This window comes from Galeopterus variegatus, unplaced genomic scaffold (assembly GCF_000696425.1).
Source record: "Galeopterus variegatus unplaced genomic scaffold, G_variegatus-3.0.2 Scaffold785, whole genome shotgun sequence".
Lineage (NCBI taxonomy): Eukaryota > Metazoa > Chordata > Mammalia > Dermoptera > Cynocephalidae > Galeopterus > Galeopterus variegatus.
This window is the reverse complement of record NW_007726896.1, coordinates 908,453-925,613: the sequence shown is the minus strand read 5'-3', so window position 1 is coordinate 925,613 and position 17,161 is coordinate 908,453. Positions and strand designations below refer to the sequence as shown.

The 17,161-nt window shown below is 36.1% G+C and overlaps 1 protein-coding gene across 1 annotated transcript in view; it reads right to left on the bottom strand.

Annotated features, from left to right (window-relative positions):
* The window catches only part of LOC103590250 (late secretory pathway protein AVL9 homolog), a 38,798-nt gene that overhangs the window by 17,387 nt on the left and 4,250 nt on the right, over positions 1-17,161 (bottom strand). The window contains exons 3-10 of the mRNA XM_008572452.1: positions 14,272-14,357; positions 11,708-11,779; positions 9,155-9,244; positions 8,023-8,089; positions 6,700-6,740; positions 5,830-5,868; positions 1,762-1,831; positions 917-1,449 (exon numbers count right to left, since the gene is read on the bottom strand). Of these exons, the coding sequence (XP_008570674.1) occupies positions 917-1,449; positions 1,762-1,831; positions 5,830-5,868; positions 6,700-6,740; positions 8,023-8,089; positions 9,155-9,244; positions 11,708-11,779; positions 14,272-14,357 (998 nt within the window). The remainder of the gene's footprint in view (positions 1-916; positions 1,450-1,761; positions 1,832-5,829; positions 5,869-6,699; positions 6,741-8,022; positions 8,090-9,154; positions 9,245-11,707; positions 11,780-14,271; positions 14,358-17,161) is intronic.

Sequence of the window (17,161 nt, the reverse complement as noted above, 5' to 3'; positions counted from 1 at the left end):
GGCTGAGCGGGGCGGGGGAGCACCACCGAGGGTTGCGATCCCGTTGCCGGTCCCCGGTCCGGTACGGGGGCAACACTGAGGGTTGCGTTCCATTGCCGGACACGGAAAAAGACAAAAAGACAAAAAAAAAAAAAAAAAAAAAAAAAAAAAAAAAAAAAGAAATGATATCCTGAGATATAAGATCCTGGATCAAAGATTCAATTTGATGTACTATTGTGATTAAGTTACTAAAAAAATTATAAATACATTTTAAATGGTTTTCATAAAAACATTAAAAAATACTTTTAGAACATAATCAGCCAAAACACTAAATAATATCTAAGTGAATATTACTAATATAATAAGTACACTTAATAAGCATAAATATATACACTTATTAATATCAGTGAGACATCTAAGCATTTTTAAAGAAATTGTAGCTTTTAGAATTGTAGTATTTTAATATATAGTCATCAACTGCAATCAAGACTGTCTGGAGAAACCTAAATAATTAAAAATAGATCTAATACAGTGAGTGACTGCTGACCTCATATCTCCTAGGTTTCAAAATTCTTTCCAAACAAAACCCCCTGAATTACTTCCCTTTACCCTATGGTCACAGATGCCACAGCACTATACATTTGGTATGTATTTTACAGTTTTCAAGAAAAATTTTCAGGGCTGGCCCATCGCTCACTTGGGAGAGTGTGGTGCTGATAACACCAAGGCCACGGGTTCAGATCCCTATATAGGGATGGCTGGTTAGCTCATTTGGGAGAGTGTGGTGCTGACAACACCAAGTCAAGGGTTAAGATTCCCTTTTTTTTTTTTTTAAAAAAAGAAAAATTCTCAAACCTGAAAATGAGCTCAACACTGAAAGTTACATTCTAAAAAGATTATGTCATAGTTTTTAAGGACTCAATAATGGACACTTTACCTTTGTGAAGATGGCCAGGGGCATGCCGTACTGGTCTTCTTCCAAACCTGAAATGAGCCCTGGTATCAGGACCACCTGCCCAATGTGAGCTTGAGGTTGTACAGTAATTGGAGGACTATCTGAGGGCACAGAGTCCTTTGGAAATAAGTTTGTCTGATCGGATCCCACCTGCTCTCTTTCTTTCAAGTTGGGGTCCTCTAAGATACTAGGATCCAAGGTCTCCCAGTCACTTTCTGAAGACTCTGGAGATGGGCGAGATGGAAGTTTCAAATATTGATTGGTATTATTTGGTTCCTGTCCTTTGCTGTCATCTTCTTGGAACAAATGCTCTTCAGTCTTGATGGCAGCACCGTCTCCATGGTTTCCTGCCATGATTGTTTTGACAGTTCCCAAGTTGGTATTTGAAATGTCAGAAGTAGACCCACAAACAAAATTATCTGCAGGAGGATTGCTTTCCTGAAGTCCAGCATCTTCAGTCATACTCTTTCGGGGTCTGTACTGAGAACAGTCACTGAGACCATGTTCAATCATGCCTAAAATACACAATATTGGAAAACAGCTTGGCTTATAATAATATGGAACAAAATAAGAATTGTATATTCTTTCTATACAGTGAAACTCTCCTACAAAAACTTTAATAAGCTACACTTGCACACATTTTAATTAAAGGAAAAAAAAAAAAAAAAGAAACCCTGGACAAAAGAGAGAAACTTACTGCCAAAAGGAAAAATGTCATATTAAAATAGAAATGTTAATTTTAACAAGTTTATTCCTGAAAAATTTTACTATTTAAAGTTCCAGTACAAGTTAAACAAAAGAAAAAATAGATACTGTTGTCCTCTTACCTGGAAAAAGGGATAACACAGTCATCAGTGAACCTACCAGTTTATTCACTGGAGAAATATAAAAAAGAACCTGAAATGGATGTAATCAAGGTTAAATTAGAAAATCCATGAGACTATAATAATACTATATTTAAAAAAAAAAGGGAGGAAGGGAAGGAAAAATTCTTTATAGAATAACAGCCAATAAATGCAGAAGCAATGATGGGAAATCACTACTTAGCATCCAGCATGATTCACATAAAAACTACCAATGGACGCTAAAACTACAGTGAAAGGTTGTTGGTTAACAGAATATTCACAATGCCTCAAATTTATCATTCCACAGATTACCTATTAAGGTGGCAACCACCAGACCACCTTAATCAAATGATCAAACTTCACATCACCTACAATAATACAAACACTTATGGGCCTTGTGATGTCATGTTCTTAAGAAGGACACTACCACTTGTGTAGCATTCTTGTTAAAAAAGAATTTAATCTGAAACTAGCCACAAGAAGAAAATCAAACAAATCTAACTCTACAATTCCAGTCTGGATTCTTTAAAAACTGCCAATGTCCTGAAATACAAAAAGAACTGAACAAATAAAAAAGAGCGAGAGGTGGTGAAACTCTCTGAGATTAAAGAGAGCTAGCAATGCAATACATGATTCCTGACTGGATTGCAGATTGAAAACAATCGGCTATAAAGTACATTATTATTACATCTGGGAAAACATAAAAATAGACTGTATATTGGATATCATTTATTGTGTCAATGTTAAGTTTTCTGAATATGAAATTAGTATTTTGGTTATGTAGGAATATATACCCTTATTCTTAAAAAAATATACCCTATTTAGGGGTGAATTACCATGATGCCTACAAATTACTTTCAAAGTATAGCATTATGATTCATGGGGAAAAATGAACATATAAAGCAATATAATGCAGAAGGGGCAAAATGTTATCAACTGGTAAATACAGATGAAGACTGTAAAGGTTTAACTATAATATCCTATCAACTTTTCAGTAGGTTTGACATTTTTTTCAGAAAAACAATTGAGAAAAAATTAAATTAGAAACAGGATTTAAGGGCTGGCCCATGGCTCACTTGGGAGAGTATGGTGCTGATAACACCATGGCCAAGGGTTTGGATCCCTACACAGGGATGGCCAGTTAGCTTACTTTGGAAAGCGTGGTGCTGACAACACCAAGCCAAGGGTTAAGATCCCCTTACCGGTCATCTTTAAAAAAAAAAAAAAAATGAAACAGGATTCAGTTCGATACTGCGCTAAAATTAACACCAGCTGATATTAAGTTAGTTAAAAAACAAAGATTTGCCTAGAAGAGTTTTCTTTTTAAAATAATTAAAAAATAGATCACGGTTGAAGAGAAATCACATAGGACTTTATTAATAGTCTCTTCTGTGATTTAAACAAATACTTGTAGAACCTCTACCAAATTCAGAAAGGCCCTAAATCAAAGCATAAATAATCTTTTTTTTTTTTTTTTTTTTTGTCCTTTTTGAGACTGGCCGCACCGCACTCAGCCAGTGAGCGCACCAGCCATCCCTATATAAAATCCGAACCCGCGGCAGGAGCGCTGCTGGGCTCCCAGTGCCGCACTTTCCCGAGTGCGCCATGGGCTCGGCGCAAGGCATAAATAATCTTAAAGCAATTTTAAATAACAAAATCTGTCTATAAGTAAATGTGTAAATGTGATATACTCCTTTGCTCTACGGGTATGTGATTAAATGTCTGCATATCTATTGAATAAGAAGAGTAGTGATTACACATTGAATAATGCCTCTTCTTGTTAAATGAATAAACAAAATGTGGTAAAGCCATACAATGTAATATTATTCAGCTTTTAAAAGGAAGAAAATTCTGACAGATGCTACAATGTACATGAATCTCGAGGACATTATGTTAAGTGAAATATGCCAGTCACAAAATGACAAATACTGCATGACTCCACTTATATGAACATAGAGTAGTTGAATTCAGAGACAGAAGGCAGAACAGTGGCTGCCAGAGGCTGGGGGGAGGGAAGAATGGAGAGTTTTATATATATGTATATTTTTTGGCACTTGGCTGGTACAGGGATCTGAACCCATGACCTTGGCGTTACCAGCACCACACTCTCCCAAGTGAGCTAACCGGGAGAATTATTGTTTAATAAATACAGAGTTTCAGTTCTGCGTGATGAAAAGTCAGTTCTGCGTGGTGATGATGTGTGCACAACAATGTGAATGTACTTACCACTGAATTGTACACTTTAAAATGGTTAAGATAGTAAATTTTAGGTTACGTGTATTTTATCAGAATTGAAAAAAATTAAAAAAAATTTTTTTTAAACACTGCACTAGTATATGTTGAGTTCATTAATTTCTTAAAATGTTTAATTTTTTTGTTTGAAAAAGGACTATATATTCCTTACAGAAACTTAGGATACAGAAAAGTATTTCATTTAAAAAAATATAACCTATATTCTCACCAAGCTATATTGATATCTTTTCTTCACTCTCTTTTCAATGCATATATATTTATTTACAAAACTGGGATCATGGGCTTGATATGTAGTTGGACAAATTTTTTTCACTTAACATGCAATGAAACATCTTGACAACAATAAAGAAATCTCAGCATACTTTTTACTGTTTGGAATTATATACAACATAAAAGATAAACCATTACTTAGTTATTTGCTTATAATTCATTATTAAAACTCATTCTGTGACAGACTTAGAGCTTTCTGTCCAACTCAAATTAATTCTGGAAAATAAATCTCTTAAAAGGAGAAATACTGGGTCAAAAGAATAAATATATATATATATTTTTTTGTCCTTTTTGAGACCGGCCGCACCGCGCTCAGCCAGTGAGCACACTGGTCATCCCTATATAGGATCCGAACCCGCGGCGGGAGCGCTGCTGCGCTCCCAGCGCTGCACTCTCCCGAGTGCGCCACAGGCTCGGCCCAGGAATAAATATTTTTAAGTTAATAAACCATAGTGGACATTGTGCATGGTCAACTTCCCAACATCCTTTCCATTCTTATTCCACCGAGCACAGTAATGTGGTATATAAAACTGGCCCCAGATCCAGGGATGACTCCTGATTAGTCTAAACCAGGGGTCAGTGAACTTTTTCTATTCAGGGCCAGACAGTAAGTATTTTTTCTTTGCAGGCCATATGGTCTCTGTTGCAACTACTCAATTCTGCCACAATAGTGTGAAAACAGGCATGAACAATAAGTACATGAATGGGTGCAACTTTATCTACAAAAACAGGTGGTGGGCCAGATTTGGCTGTGGGGCCTAGTTTGTAGACTTTTGCTCTAAACTAATCATGACAATCCCATCCCTTTGTATCACAGAGCGGTCTGGAACCCAAGTTTAAGCCAATCAGTGCAGGTACATCTTTGACAAGAATTACAGGTTCAGGGGTAGGCCTGTGGTCTGCTAGACCCAAGCAAACTGAAGGGAAGAATTCTTATTAAATGGTTTGGGAAGAGGTATAATGCGGAAGCAAATAGCTCAATTACTGTTGGCAGTTTCATATCTTTAAGGGAAACCAGGCTCTGGATAAAGCTAGAACTGCAGACTGTAGAGCAAAGAGAGGGAAAAACTAGGTACATAATTATACTCTGGAACCACTGAGTCAACCAACCCTGAAGTCTGATGGGAGCCAATAGATTCCCTTTCTATTTAAGTCAGTTTAAAATTGAGTATAGGGCTGGCCAGTTAGCACTGCTGGTTAGAGCACAGTGTTATAACACCAAGGTCAAGAGCTTGGATCCCTGTATGGGCCAGTCGCCACCCTCGCCCCCCACTGCCAAAAATTGGATTTTCCATTACCTGTAGTGAAAACCATCCCGATAACTGAATATACTGTTAAACTACCTACAGAAAAACTGCACAAATTTCTACGTCTATGACAGTGAACAAGAACATGTGCTTTAGCACACGACAATTGAGAGGCAAAAAATGTAATACTTTATCATTAGTTTCAATTTTATGTAATATGTAAGAAACATCAATAAAAGTTAAAATATTCCATCTTTCCTTTCATCCCTTTGAATCTCACCTTTTTTTCAAGAAGAATTAGTTTAAACAGGATTAAGACCTGCAGAAAGAAAAACAAAATGTTTTATAAAATGAGAAACTCAAAACTATTACTCATTTGCCTTTTCTCCTCCCCAAACATAACCATATATCATTTAAGCAATAATATGAAATAATTATAGCACTTCTAAAAATACATGAAAAATAGTGAACTTATACTGAGAAATTAAATATTACTGTGTCCTCTAAAAAATGTATGAATCACTTAAATCTCTAACTGAAATTATCTTTTTTTTAAAAATTAAAGGACTGGTCTATTTTTGCTTGAAATATTTGTAAGCTCGTTAAAGGGCAAGAACTATTCATTTATTTCTGGATATGCAGGGTGTACACATAGCAGGTGTTCAATAAGTATTAAATCATCAATGTGTGTATGTCTTAGTCAACATATGCTTTAATAATAAGGATCAGAAGGCATGAGCATGGATATTTTACTGAAAAATGTCCCATTTTCGGGGCAACATATAAAATATATTGTGAGATCAAAACATGTTTCTTTCCACTCTAATCTCATGATAGCTGAAATTACAAAGACAACAGAAAAAAATGCCCTATCCTGCAAAAAAGTAAACAAACAGTATTTGTACTCTCTTAGGAATTTCTATGCTACAAACACTACCAACACTTTCAACTTTGTACGGTTATGAGACCAAGCAATGTCTTAGAACTAAAACATGTCAAAATAGAATTTGACAAAAACCAAAAAAACACCAAAACTAAAACATTATGTCACAATCTGTGTTTGATTTAGCACACTGAATTTGTCATTTACATGAACACAATAAAAAGTGCCCCCCATTTTAGTACACTATAAGTAAATAAGGTATCATACCTTGTGTCGAAAATGAAGGACAAGATCTCGAGGAGACAGACCTACAATGTTGACAAAAAAGCTAACGTGTGACTACAATCTACTGTTTTTGTTAAAGAAAGTTAAAATAATCCCACCCCTCTTCCTTCCTCCTTCTTCCATCACATTTCCTTTGCCTTTCCCCTCTCCCGCTCCCTCTCAACTGCTCCGCAAAAACATCCTAGGCTGTAAAAGAATATTATTAATAAAAAAGAAAAGAAAGTTAAAATAAACTTCCCTTGAAGGAAAGACAGGTTACAAAAATAAAGTAGGAATATGCAAATATATAAATATTTATGTAATATTTGATGAAGTACACATATGCTCATAAACAGTGCTGACAGAACTTTCTGCAAGGATGGAAATGTTTTAAGCCTGCCCTGTCCAATACAGACAGTAGCTAGTTATGAGCACTTGAAATATGGCAAATGTGACTGACTTAAATTTTATTTTTTATTAATTTTAATCTAAATTTAGATAGCTACATGTGGCTGGTGGCTACTGTTTTGGACAGTGCAGGTCTAACACCTTCCCCCATTCTATGAACATAAGCTGCACAAGTTTAGAAATGATAAAGCTTATATTATAGTGGCAGTCAGTCACTTAAACATCATATTTGTTACCGCACTCCATATGCTATTATTTCTGAATTACAGTCTTCTTCAATCATCCGCTTCAAGTACCACAGTACAGAGAAAATAAGTTATAGAAAAATATGTCCAAATAGGAGCTCTATAACTAGCTTACATTACACACAGGATTGCAAGAGTAAACTACCACAATTGGGCTACTCCATGTTGAAATAGGAATTGAGTAAACATATATCACTATTTGATTAAAACTTTTTTCATCATGAAAAGGATATTTATTGAGTTGCCCATTGAGTACCTTAGATACCAATGGATATTCTAGGTTGTCAAGACAGTATAAACTAAACAAAATTCCCAATCTGAAGAATCTAGAATAGAAAAGAGCTGAACAGCTCTCTCTCTCCTGCTCTCCCTTCTTTGTTATGACACAGCATTGAGTTGGTCAGCATTAATGTAAGAAAAAACTTCCATTACTATTCTGAAAAGCAGAAATATACTTTGTGCAATAATAGCTGTAAATATTCCTACCAGTATGTTATTAAAACCCTTCTCAGCATAAACGCTGGCTAAGAAAATATTTAAGGACGAAGCAGCACCAAACACTGAAGAATTTAGATACAATACAGAGGTGTAATTCTGATTATGAAATTTACATGTAACTCAGTCAGCCAAACAAAGAAGGGCATCTGTTCTGACTTGTAAAAAAGTTACTTACCGAGATATACTTGAGATCCTTCTAATGAAGTTCCTCCCAAGGAATTATTCATATGTTCATAAAGCTCCTATAAAATACAGATTTGGAACATTTTACTATCATTTTGGACACTGAATTAGAAATACAATGATCAGAAAAAAGTCAGTTCCTTAACTGAGGCAGTTTGTTTTGCTAGGTGCTAAACTTAGAAACAATCAAGGCCTCCCTGAAACCCTGCCAGTTTCCAGAACTCATTCCTTCTCCCCCAGATATGAGCAATATCAGAAAAGATCTGGGCAGGAAGAGTGAAAGCCACTCATGGTACTCCCTCTCTCCCTCTACATTTTAGAGTTTGATTCATTCACATGGTGGTATAAACTCCTATGATAAATTCTCTTGGTTTCTTTGCTAAATACCTGTCCTACTCTCACCAGAATCCAGATCCTTTTTCTATATATATTCATGGCACCCTTGAGAATAACATGTTATCCATCTTCAATAAAATAATCATGTGGTTTTTCTGGTTTATACTTGTGGGAGCCAGGAACCAGAAACCTCATATATAAATATACTTTAAAGTGTATTAATAAGATAAGCAAATTTACAGAAGCAACGCCATAGCAAAAGGGCTATTATTCATTAAAAGAAATGTATATAAATTATAGTTATTTGTAGTCATTATTTCCTTAAAAAGACAGCTTGGTTAAGGTAAGTGTAAGGTACTTCAAAAAGTTTATGGAAAAACAGAATTAAAAGGTAATATGAATCTTTCAACCAACTTTTTGAAATGCCTGCTTATCTGGACAGATCCCTGGTCCTTCAATATTTTAATGTTAATGTACTTTGAAAGAAGAATGTCTTTCTTAAGATAATAAATGATTACCTTTCATAGTATTACTGACAAGATTTACTTGATTCATGAATCTATCTTCAGCCAAACATCTATAGAAGGGTTTAAAATTACCTTTAGGGTCTGGCCCCGTGGCTCACTTGGGAGAGTGAGGTGCTGGGGGTGCCAAGGCTGCGGGTTCGGATCCTATATAGGGATGGCCGGTGCGCTCACTGGCTGAGCGTGGTGTGGACAACACCGAGCCAAGGGTTGCGATCCCCTTACCGGTCAAAAAAAAATAAAAAATAAAAAAAATAAAATTACCTTTAGAATGGAAATTTGGGAAAAATCCTTCTCTTCAAAATATGCATGTGTAATGAGCTGAAGTTTTGCTTGAAGTAAACCATAGAGAGGCTTAAAGAAAAAAAAGAGAAATTACCATTAAGTTGATGATAGTAAAAAACAAATGAAACCACAAAACCTTTTAATTTGAAGAGAACAAGGAAAAAAAAGTTAGTAAACCGTCACCTTTAGTGTTGTATTATTCACAGCTGAAAGCTGAGAAGCCACCTGTTCTACCTCTTTGACTGTGGGTGAAAAGTGCCTAAAACATTCACAGTACAGTGTAGTTAACAGCATGGGCTCAGACTTCCTGGGCCTGGCTCCATTACTCAGCTGTATAACTCTGAGCACTAAATCTCTCCACACCTGCTGGCTGATCTAAATATGGGTATATGAAAAGACAGTATATCACATATGGTTGTTTTAAGGATTAAATAACAGGTAAAAGCACTCAGAGTATCTCACACACAGAAAGCACTCAAACATTAGCTATTATAAGATTAAAACATATTCTAATTCTGCACACTGTTCTGCTGTCTTGTGGCAACATTTAATCATCCTTATAAACAGCCTGTTCTTGTAGCTAGCTGAACACTCATGATTAAATTAAAGTACATTTCCCTTTTTTTGACCTCTGCGGAGGCTTAGAACAATCAGTCTGTATCCTCTATCATATTATTCTTTTGTATACTTGAACAAAATTATTCCTTAATTCTTATTTCTCCTATTTAAGGATCTTCTTCTACCATTTCCATCCTTTTATTTGTAATGTTCTTTTCTAGACATTTTCTCATTTCTATTTTCTTTTCAGGATGCAGAGACCAAAGCTGTACATATACTCTAATTAGTTAAAACAAATAATATTGAAATAGATTTCTTCCCCAACATCCCTGTTAATATATCATTATTACCATCTAACTATAAATTAATTTTATTTTTGTACATAGACTACAATGCACTATGAACAACCAGACCTTTTTGGGTGAGCTACCTCTTTCCATCCTTTGTGTCTGTTTTAGAAACAGATAAAACTGGATTTTAACCCCAATTTTATCACTTAGTAGTTACATGTCTGTGAGAATTACACATTTTTTTGTCTGAGATATATCTTTATTTGCAAAATGAGAACAATAAGTACATATCAATGTTGTTATAAGGATTGAAATGACAATTATATATTAAAAAGTCTGGTATAGAATTAATACTTAACACACAGGCACTCAATAAATGGTATCTATTATTGTTGTAATTATTCTTTGAAGAATGATTACTCAGGAGGCCTCTATGTTACATTTCCTTTAATATCTGGTACTCTTATGTTTTGATCATCTGGCCTGGTATAAAAAAGTAATTCGCTAATGTATATTTTTCAGACTACTCTTCTAGAAACTGTATACAGGATTCAGCTCAGCAATTTACCAATTTTCTGATACTGTTATCTTTCATACCCATTCCTTTTCTAGGAGACTATTCTTGCCTTATATTTAAAATTACTGTCTTGGAAGAAGTATTCTGATCCTCAAAATTTTATTATTAAGGCCCACAGTATTAAATTATTATTATTATCATTAAGAGTTTCTTTTTTCAGCTTAGTAATAGAAGCCAAAATAAATCTTATTTTATATTAAGCAAACTACATTTAAATTGCCTATAGATACATGAAACTGGACAATTACAAAAGAAATAATTAAACAAAACCTACACATATTTGGTGACTAGGCTAATGAAATAGTCTCAATTTTGGTTTAGGTAACTACAGAAATGGTTGCGTACAGTAATCATATAGATCTAAGATAATCAGTATGATAAAGATCTGGATTTTTCCCCACAAAGGAGATATTTGGGGCTATGTTTTACATGTAGAATTAGGCATTTGGTGTTACTGGTAAAGGTGTTATTATCCCTTTAGTAATAAACATGGAACATTGCAAATGATTTAATGAAGAGAGCTATAAAAAACAAGAAATGTTATATACTAAGTTAAAAGACATGCATCTGATCAACTTGTACACAGAAAAAACACAATTTTTAGGTATTATTATATACAATTTCATTGTCATTTCCTTTCCTCAAACATTTTAAAATTTAAATGGCAAGTCAAGGCTAAAATTTTTCACTGCAATAGTCAGGAACTTCTATATCATTGATAAAATCTGAGTAATCATGGTATTTTGAATTTTAGTAAAATATTATTTATCCAAAGTCTTGAGAACAAAACAAAAATGGATAAATGAAATATATCACATTACTTCATTTTAGTTAAGTGTCAACTTCCTTCCCAACAACAACCTATCAAGTCTCTGTCCTCTTATCTAGCCTTGGGTGAAGGTGCAAATGAAAGTAGTACTGCGGAAAGGTAAAGAGAATGAGGAGATGCAAGAGCATAAATAAGCCCCTCACTAATTTTAACATATTACTGTTGTCATAAATCTCTTCTTATTCTAATAATGCCTTATCCTAAAATAAAAATCTGCCATGAATGTTTAACACACACACACACGCGCGCGTGTACTCACAAGTTACTTGGTCTCTTACCAGTTTGCTTAGGACACAGACACTTTTCTGAACAGTCTCTCTGGTAATATCTGCTTGCCTTACTTTCAATGCCTATTATAAACAAATAGCCATTATCAGAAATATTTCATAGCAATATTTTAAAAATCATCTTTTCAAATATAAAAATAGCAATTAAATAAAAGAAATTTATTGTATTTAATTAAATTAAAAAAATTATTGAGAATTTCATAAAATATGTGTGAATAAATGTAAGCCTGGGCACTACATGCCAGAATCAGCTTTAGATAGAGGACAATCCATACTCTAAAGGAATTTATAGTTTGAAGAATACTTACATGTAGTAAGTCACCACACCCAAACCAACCATTCACTGCAAACCAACCATTGTTGATTCTGGTTTTAAAATGGGCAGTTTCTTCAGAGATCACTGTTTCTGGTAAGAAGGGGTTAGTTTAAGAGATGACAAAAACAGACAACTTGTTTCTCCAGAAACGGAGGAACTGTTGGCAGTTTTGCTAAGTTAGTTACTCTATGCTGCCTGGAGTCTTTGCTGACAGACTTGTATTGCAGCCCAGGGCTGAGCCCAGAACTCATTCCTCAGAGATCATGAGGATGACCATGTGAGATTTCTACAGTTCTCTGCTAGCAGAGAACAGTCTTGATTTGATCAACCTCAGATGAGGCTGTGAAGGAAGAAAGAAGGCCTCCTCTGCCTCTAGCGTACTACCTGACACCTCCTTGGATCTGTCCTGAGGACCAGTGAGCCTCAGTGTCTTCAGTTGACTGATGACTAGTTCATTAAATCAGGTCAAGAATAGAGTCCTTCTTGTTGACTGGATTAATCCATTATGTCTGACCTTTGTTCAAAGGGAATTAAAGTCTTTCTCCTAGGCTCTAGGACCCTCTGATATCTGGCTTATCTGCCTGGTTTTTAGAAGAGGCTAGGAAAACTTGGAGAAATGGGCAATATAATATACTCTGGAGTGGGGTCAGACCCAAGGGGTGAGGGAGACTGGCAGTAGTTAAAGGCTATGCAACAGCTATGAGGGGTAAGACCACTTAGGAGAAATATTATTACTAGTACTTATATGACCTATGCAGGCAAAGAGTTAGTAGAAGGAACCGATTTCTAAGAAAGGGCAGGAGCTCAATTCATCCCATATGTAAGCATATAATGGTAACATTACCTTATGAAAAAATTAAATGTGCAAAGCTACCAGGATAACTCTTATTCTCAGATTTCTTTTATAATTAGCTTTATTTTATTTTCCCAGCTTTATTGAGACATAATTGACAAATAAGAATTGTATATATGTAAGGTGTATGATTCAGCTTTAGATTCAGTTATTCATTCAGCAAACATTTACTGGATTTGTCTTATGTTCCAGGTCCTGTGCTTGGAGGGTTATTTCACAGTCATTAACTGCTTGGGTATCCTGGAATTTATACCTATAGTTTACTTTCAAATAGTTCAGGGAAAAAAATACACATACACAGCAAATGTAGTGAACATTAACAATTGTGGATTCTAGATGGTAGGTATACAGGTGTTCACTGTACTGTTTTAATTTATCTGCATGTTTGAAATTCTCATTATAAAAAGAAGGAAATAAAGAAAAGACTTATTAAGTTAATTACACACCCAAGGAAGCTTATGCAACTTATAATTGCTCAGGCTCTACTCCCAGAGATTCTAATTTAGTCAGTAGGAGGAAAAGCTAGGTACATATATCAAAAAAAAAAAAAAAGTCTCCAGGTAATTCTGGTTAAAAACTATTGTTTTAGAACAGTGGCTCTCAGTCTTGATTACATATTAGAATTACCTGGGGAGGTTTCAAAATTCCTGATGCTCAGAACATTAAATCAGAATCTCTGGGGTGGGGATCCAATCATCCTTAGCCTTTAAAGCTGTCCAGATGATTCCAATGTGCAGCTGAGGCTGAGAACTACTCCCTACTTTAGGGTATCAATGACACCATGAGAGGAAAGAGATTTTTACTCATAAAGATTACCCCCACCACAAAACAGTGCTGCACATAACCAAACCATGAAAGGGGGGCTACCCATCTTGGCTTATTCAAATTTATTAATTAGAGCTATTATAGTAAGTCAGGCATTAAGCTGACAGGTAGTTTAAGAATAATCAAAGTCTTAGTTACAGATAATTAAGATAACTTGTAAGTAGTTGGAAGCTACTATAACTACATTCCACTACTTCTAAAATGCTGCTTAAACACACACACACATCCCCACTCCATTTTTCTATGTACCAAACACTAGAAATAGAAAATTCAAAGACATCATGAAATTTAAGTATAGTATTTTGAAGACAAATGGATAATTTAGTTATAACTATCTACAATGTACAAATTATGATACAAATATAATCATAGCCACCAATGTCAACTTATGAAACCATTTGTCTGAATAAATTGGTACTGTTGGAGAAACAGCTACAAATTGTTTATAATGTCTAAAGCAACATCGCAGGCACCACATGAAAAAGACTAAGTGTTTCCCTAAGTGACCAACATCTAAGAAAGGATTTTGGAGTTTCTGTTGTTCACCATTAACTATCATACCTTGGCTTCAATTTGTCGATAGCAAGAGATACCATATACTGTGGCTCCATTTCCATTTCTGGGTGGCAAGTGAAAAAACACAGTATCTAAGAGAACCACAGAAAAATGTAAATATAGAGGAATTATTGTTATTTATAATGAAATCTGAAGTTATCATAATGCAATCATTAACACAAAAATGATGATATAACAAGGAACCCATGGCTTCCTTCTTCCAGCATTTCAGCCACTGGTTTCTTAGAATTCCTCTTATTGCCTTATGGTATACACTCATCACAAAAAACACAGAAGCTGAATTATAACAGGTTAAACTGAGACTACAATTACAGAAAATATATATCTACAAGGGATTGTTCCAGCTTAAAAGAGAGTCATAAAAACCAACAGCAACACATGAACTTTGAATGGATCCAAGAAATTTTTGGGACAGCTGAGGAAATGTGAACATAGATCAGATATAGATGGTATTATGGAATTACAATTAAATCTCTTCGTTATGATAATGAGAATGGGATTTATGCTCGTGAATGATTTTATTCTTAGAGAACCATACTTAAGTATCTAGAGATGAAGTGTCACAATGTTTGAACTGACCTTCAAATAGTACAGACAAAGCTGTACATATACACAAATATAAAGAAAATTTGAAGAATATTTGCAATAATCTTAATACAACTTTTCTGTATGTTTGAAAACCTTTATAATACACGGTTAGGAGCAATTTGAAGTAGTAAGAGATGGGGAGGAGTAGCCTGGGTGACCCTGAAATGATATTGATAAAGAAACAACAGGGAGAGAAGAAATGTTTGAAGTAAAGGAGCCCTGTAACAGCAGACAGGACTCCACCCCCCGCCCTGCTGAGTGTGTGCCGATCAGAGAGGCGCCCAGCTGGAGAAGCACAAGATCTGCGGATACCACACGCCCTGTGGTGCCAGCATGCGACACAGCAGGTAGGCCTCGCTGCTGCTGCTTGACTCCATCCCCAGCCCTGCCAAGTGCACGCTGATCAGAGAGGCACTCACCCAGAGAGGCCCAAGATCCTCGGACAGTATGCGCCCTGTGGTGCCAGCGCACGACCCAGCAGGTAGGCCTCACCGCCGCTGCCCAACTCCATCCCCAGCCCCGCTGAGTGTGCACTGATCAGAGAGGTGCCCAGCAGGAGAAGCCCAAGATATGTGGAGACTACACGCCCTGTGGTGCCAGCGCGCGACCCAGCAGGTAGGCCTTGCCACCACTACCCGACTCTATCCCCAGCCCAGCTGAGTGTGTGCTGGCCAGAGAGGCAACTCCCCCAAGAGGCCCAAGATCTGAGGTGACCACGCACCCGAGGCACTAGTGGGCAACTGAACAGACACTGAGGTAGCTGTACCAAATTGGCAGTCCCAGCAGCATCCTAGCCAGACAATAGTGTCAAACCAGTGGACTGTGAAATCCCCTGCCACAATGACTAAACATCAAAGGAAAGATACCAGAAATATGAAAAATCAAGAAAGTACACCACCAAAGAATAATAACTCTCAAGATCTAGATCCTATAGAACAAGAAGCCCTTGAAATGTCTGACAAGGAATTTTGAGTGATAATTCTAAGGAAACTAAATGAGATACAAGAAAACTCAGCTAGACAACACGATGGAATGAGGAAATGTATACAGGACCTGAAAAAGAAATATACAAGGAAATCAATGCCCTGAAAAAGAATGTAGCAGAGCTTGCTGAGCTAAAGAATTCAGTCAACCAAATAAAAAACACACGAGAGAGTTTAACCAGCAGGCTTGCAGAAGCAAAAGACAGAACTTCTGACCTTGAAGATGGGCTGTTTGAAATAACACAGGCAGACAAAAATAAAGAAAAAAGAATTAAAAACATTGAAGAAAATCTAAGAGAGATATCAGAAAACTTTAAGCGCTCAAATATCCGAGTCATGGGTATTCCAGAAGGGGAGGAAAAAGGAGATTGCATTGAAAACATATTCAACAAAATAGTGGCAGAAAACTTCCCAGGTATAGGAAAAGACACATCTTCAGATTCAGGAGGCTCATAGATCCCCAAACGTATTCAACCCAAAAAGGTCTTCTCCAAGACATGTTATAGTCAAACTAGGAAAATTCAAAGACAAAGACAGAATCTTAAACGCTGCAAGAGAGAAGTGTCAAACCACTGATAAGGGAGGCCCACTCAGACTAACATCAGACTTTTCATCACAAACCCTAAAAGCCAGAAAGGAATGGGATGATGTATTCAAAATACTAAAAGACAGAGATCGCCAGCTAAGAATACCCTACCCCGCAAGGATATCCTTCCGAAATGAAGGGCAAATAGTATATTTCTCAGACAAACAAAAACTGTGAGAGTTCACTACCACACGACCGCCCTTACAGGAAATTCTCTAGGGAGTACTGGGTTTGGTACATGAAAAATAACTACCACTGCCGTAAAAACTTAAGAAAAATCAAAACCCACTAGTAAAATAAAAATGGCAACAATGAAAAGAAAAAAAAAAAGTTTATCTACAACCCAAGGAACCAACAAATACAGAAGACAAACAGTAAATCAGAAAGAAAGGAAAAAAAGACACTTAAGACATCCAAACAAAAATCAATAAAATGCTAGGAGTAAATCAACACCTTTCAATAACAACTCTTTTTCTTTTTCTTCTTCTTTTTTTTTGTTTTGTCTTTTTTCGTGACCGGTAACAGGATCGCAACCCTCAGTGTCGCGCCCGCACCGCGCTCAACCAGTGAGCGGACCGGTCTCTATATGGGATCTGAACCCTCAGCGGGAGCGCCGCCGCGCTCCCAAGCGCCGCACTCTACCGAGTGCGCCACCGGGCCAGCCCTCAATAACAACTCTTAATGTAAAAGGATTAAATTCCCCAATCAAAAGACACAG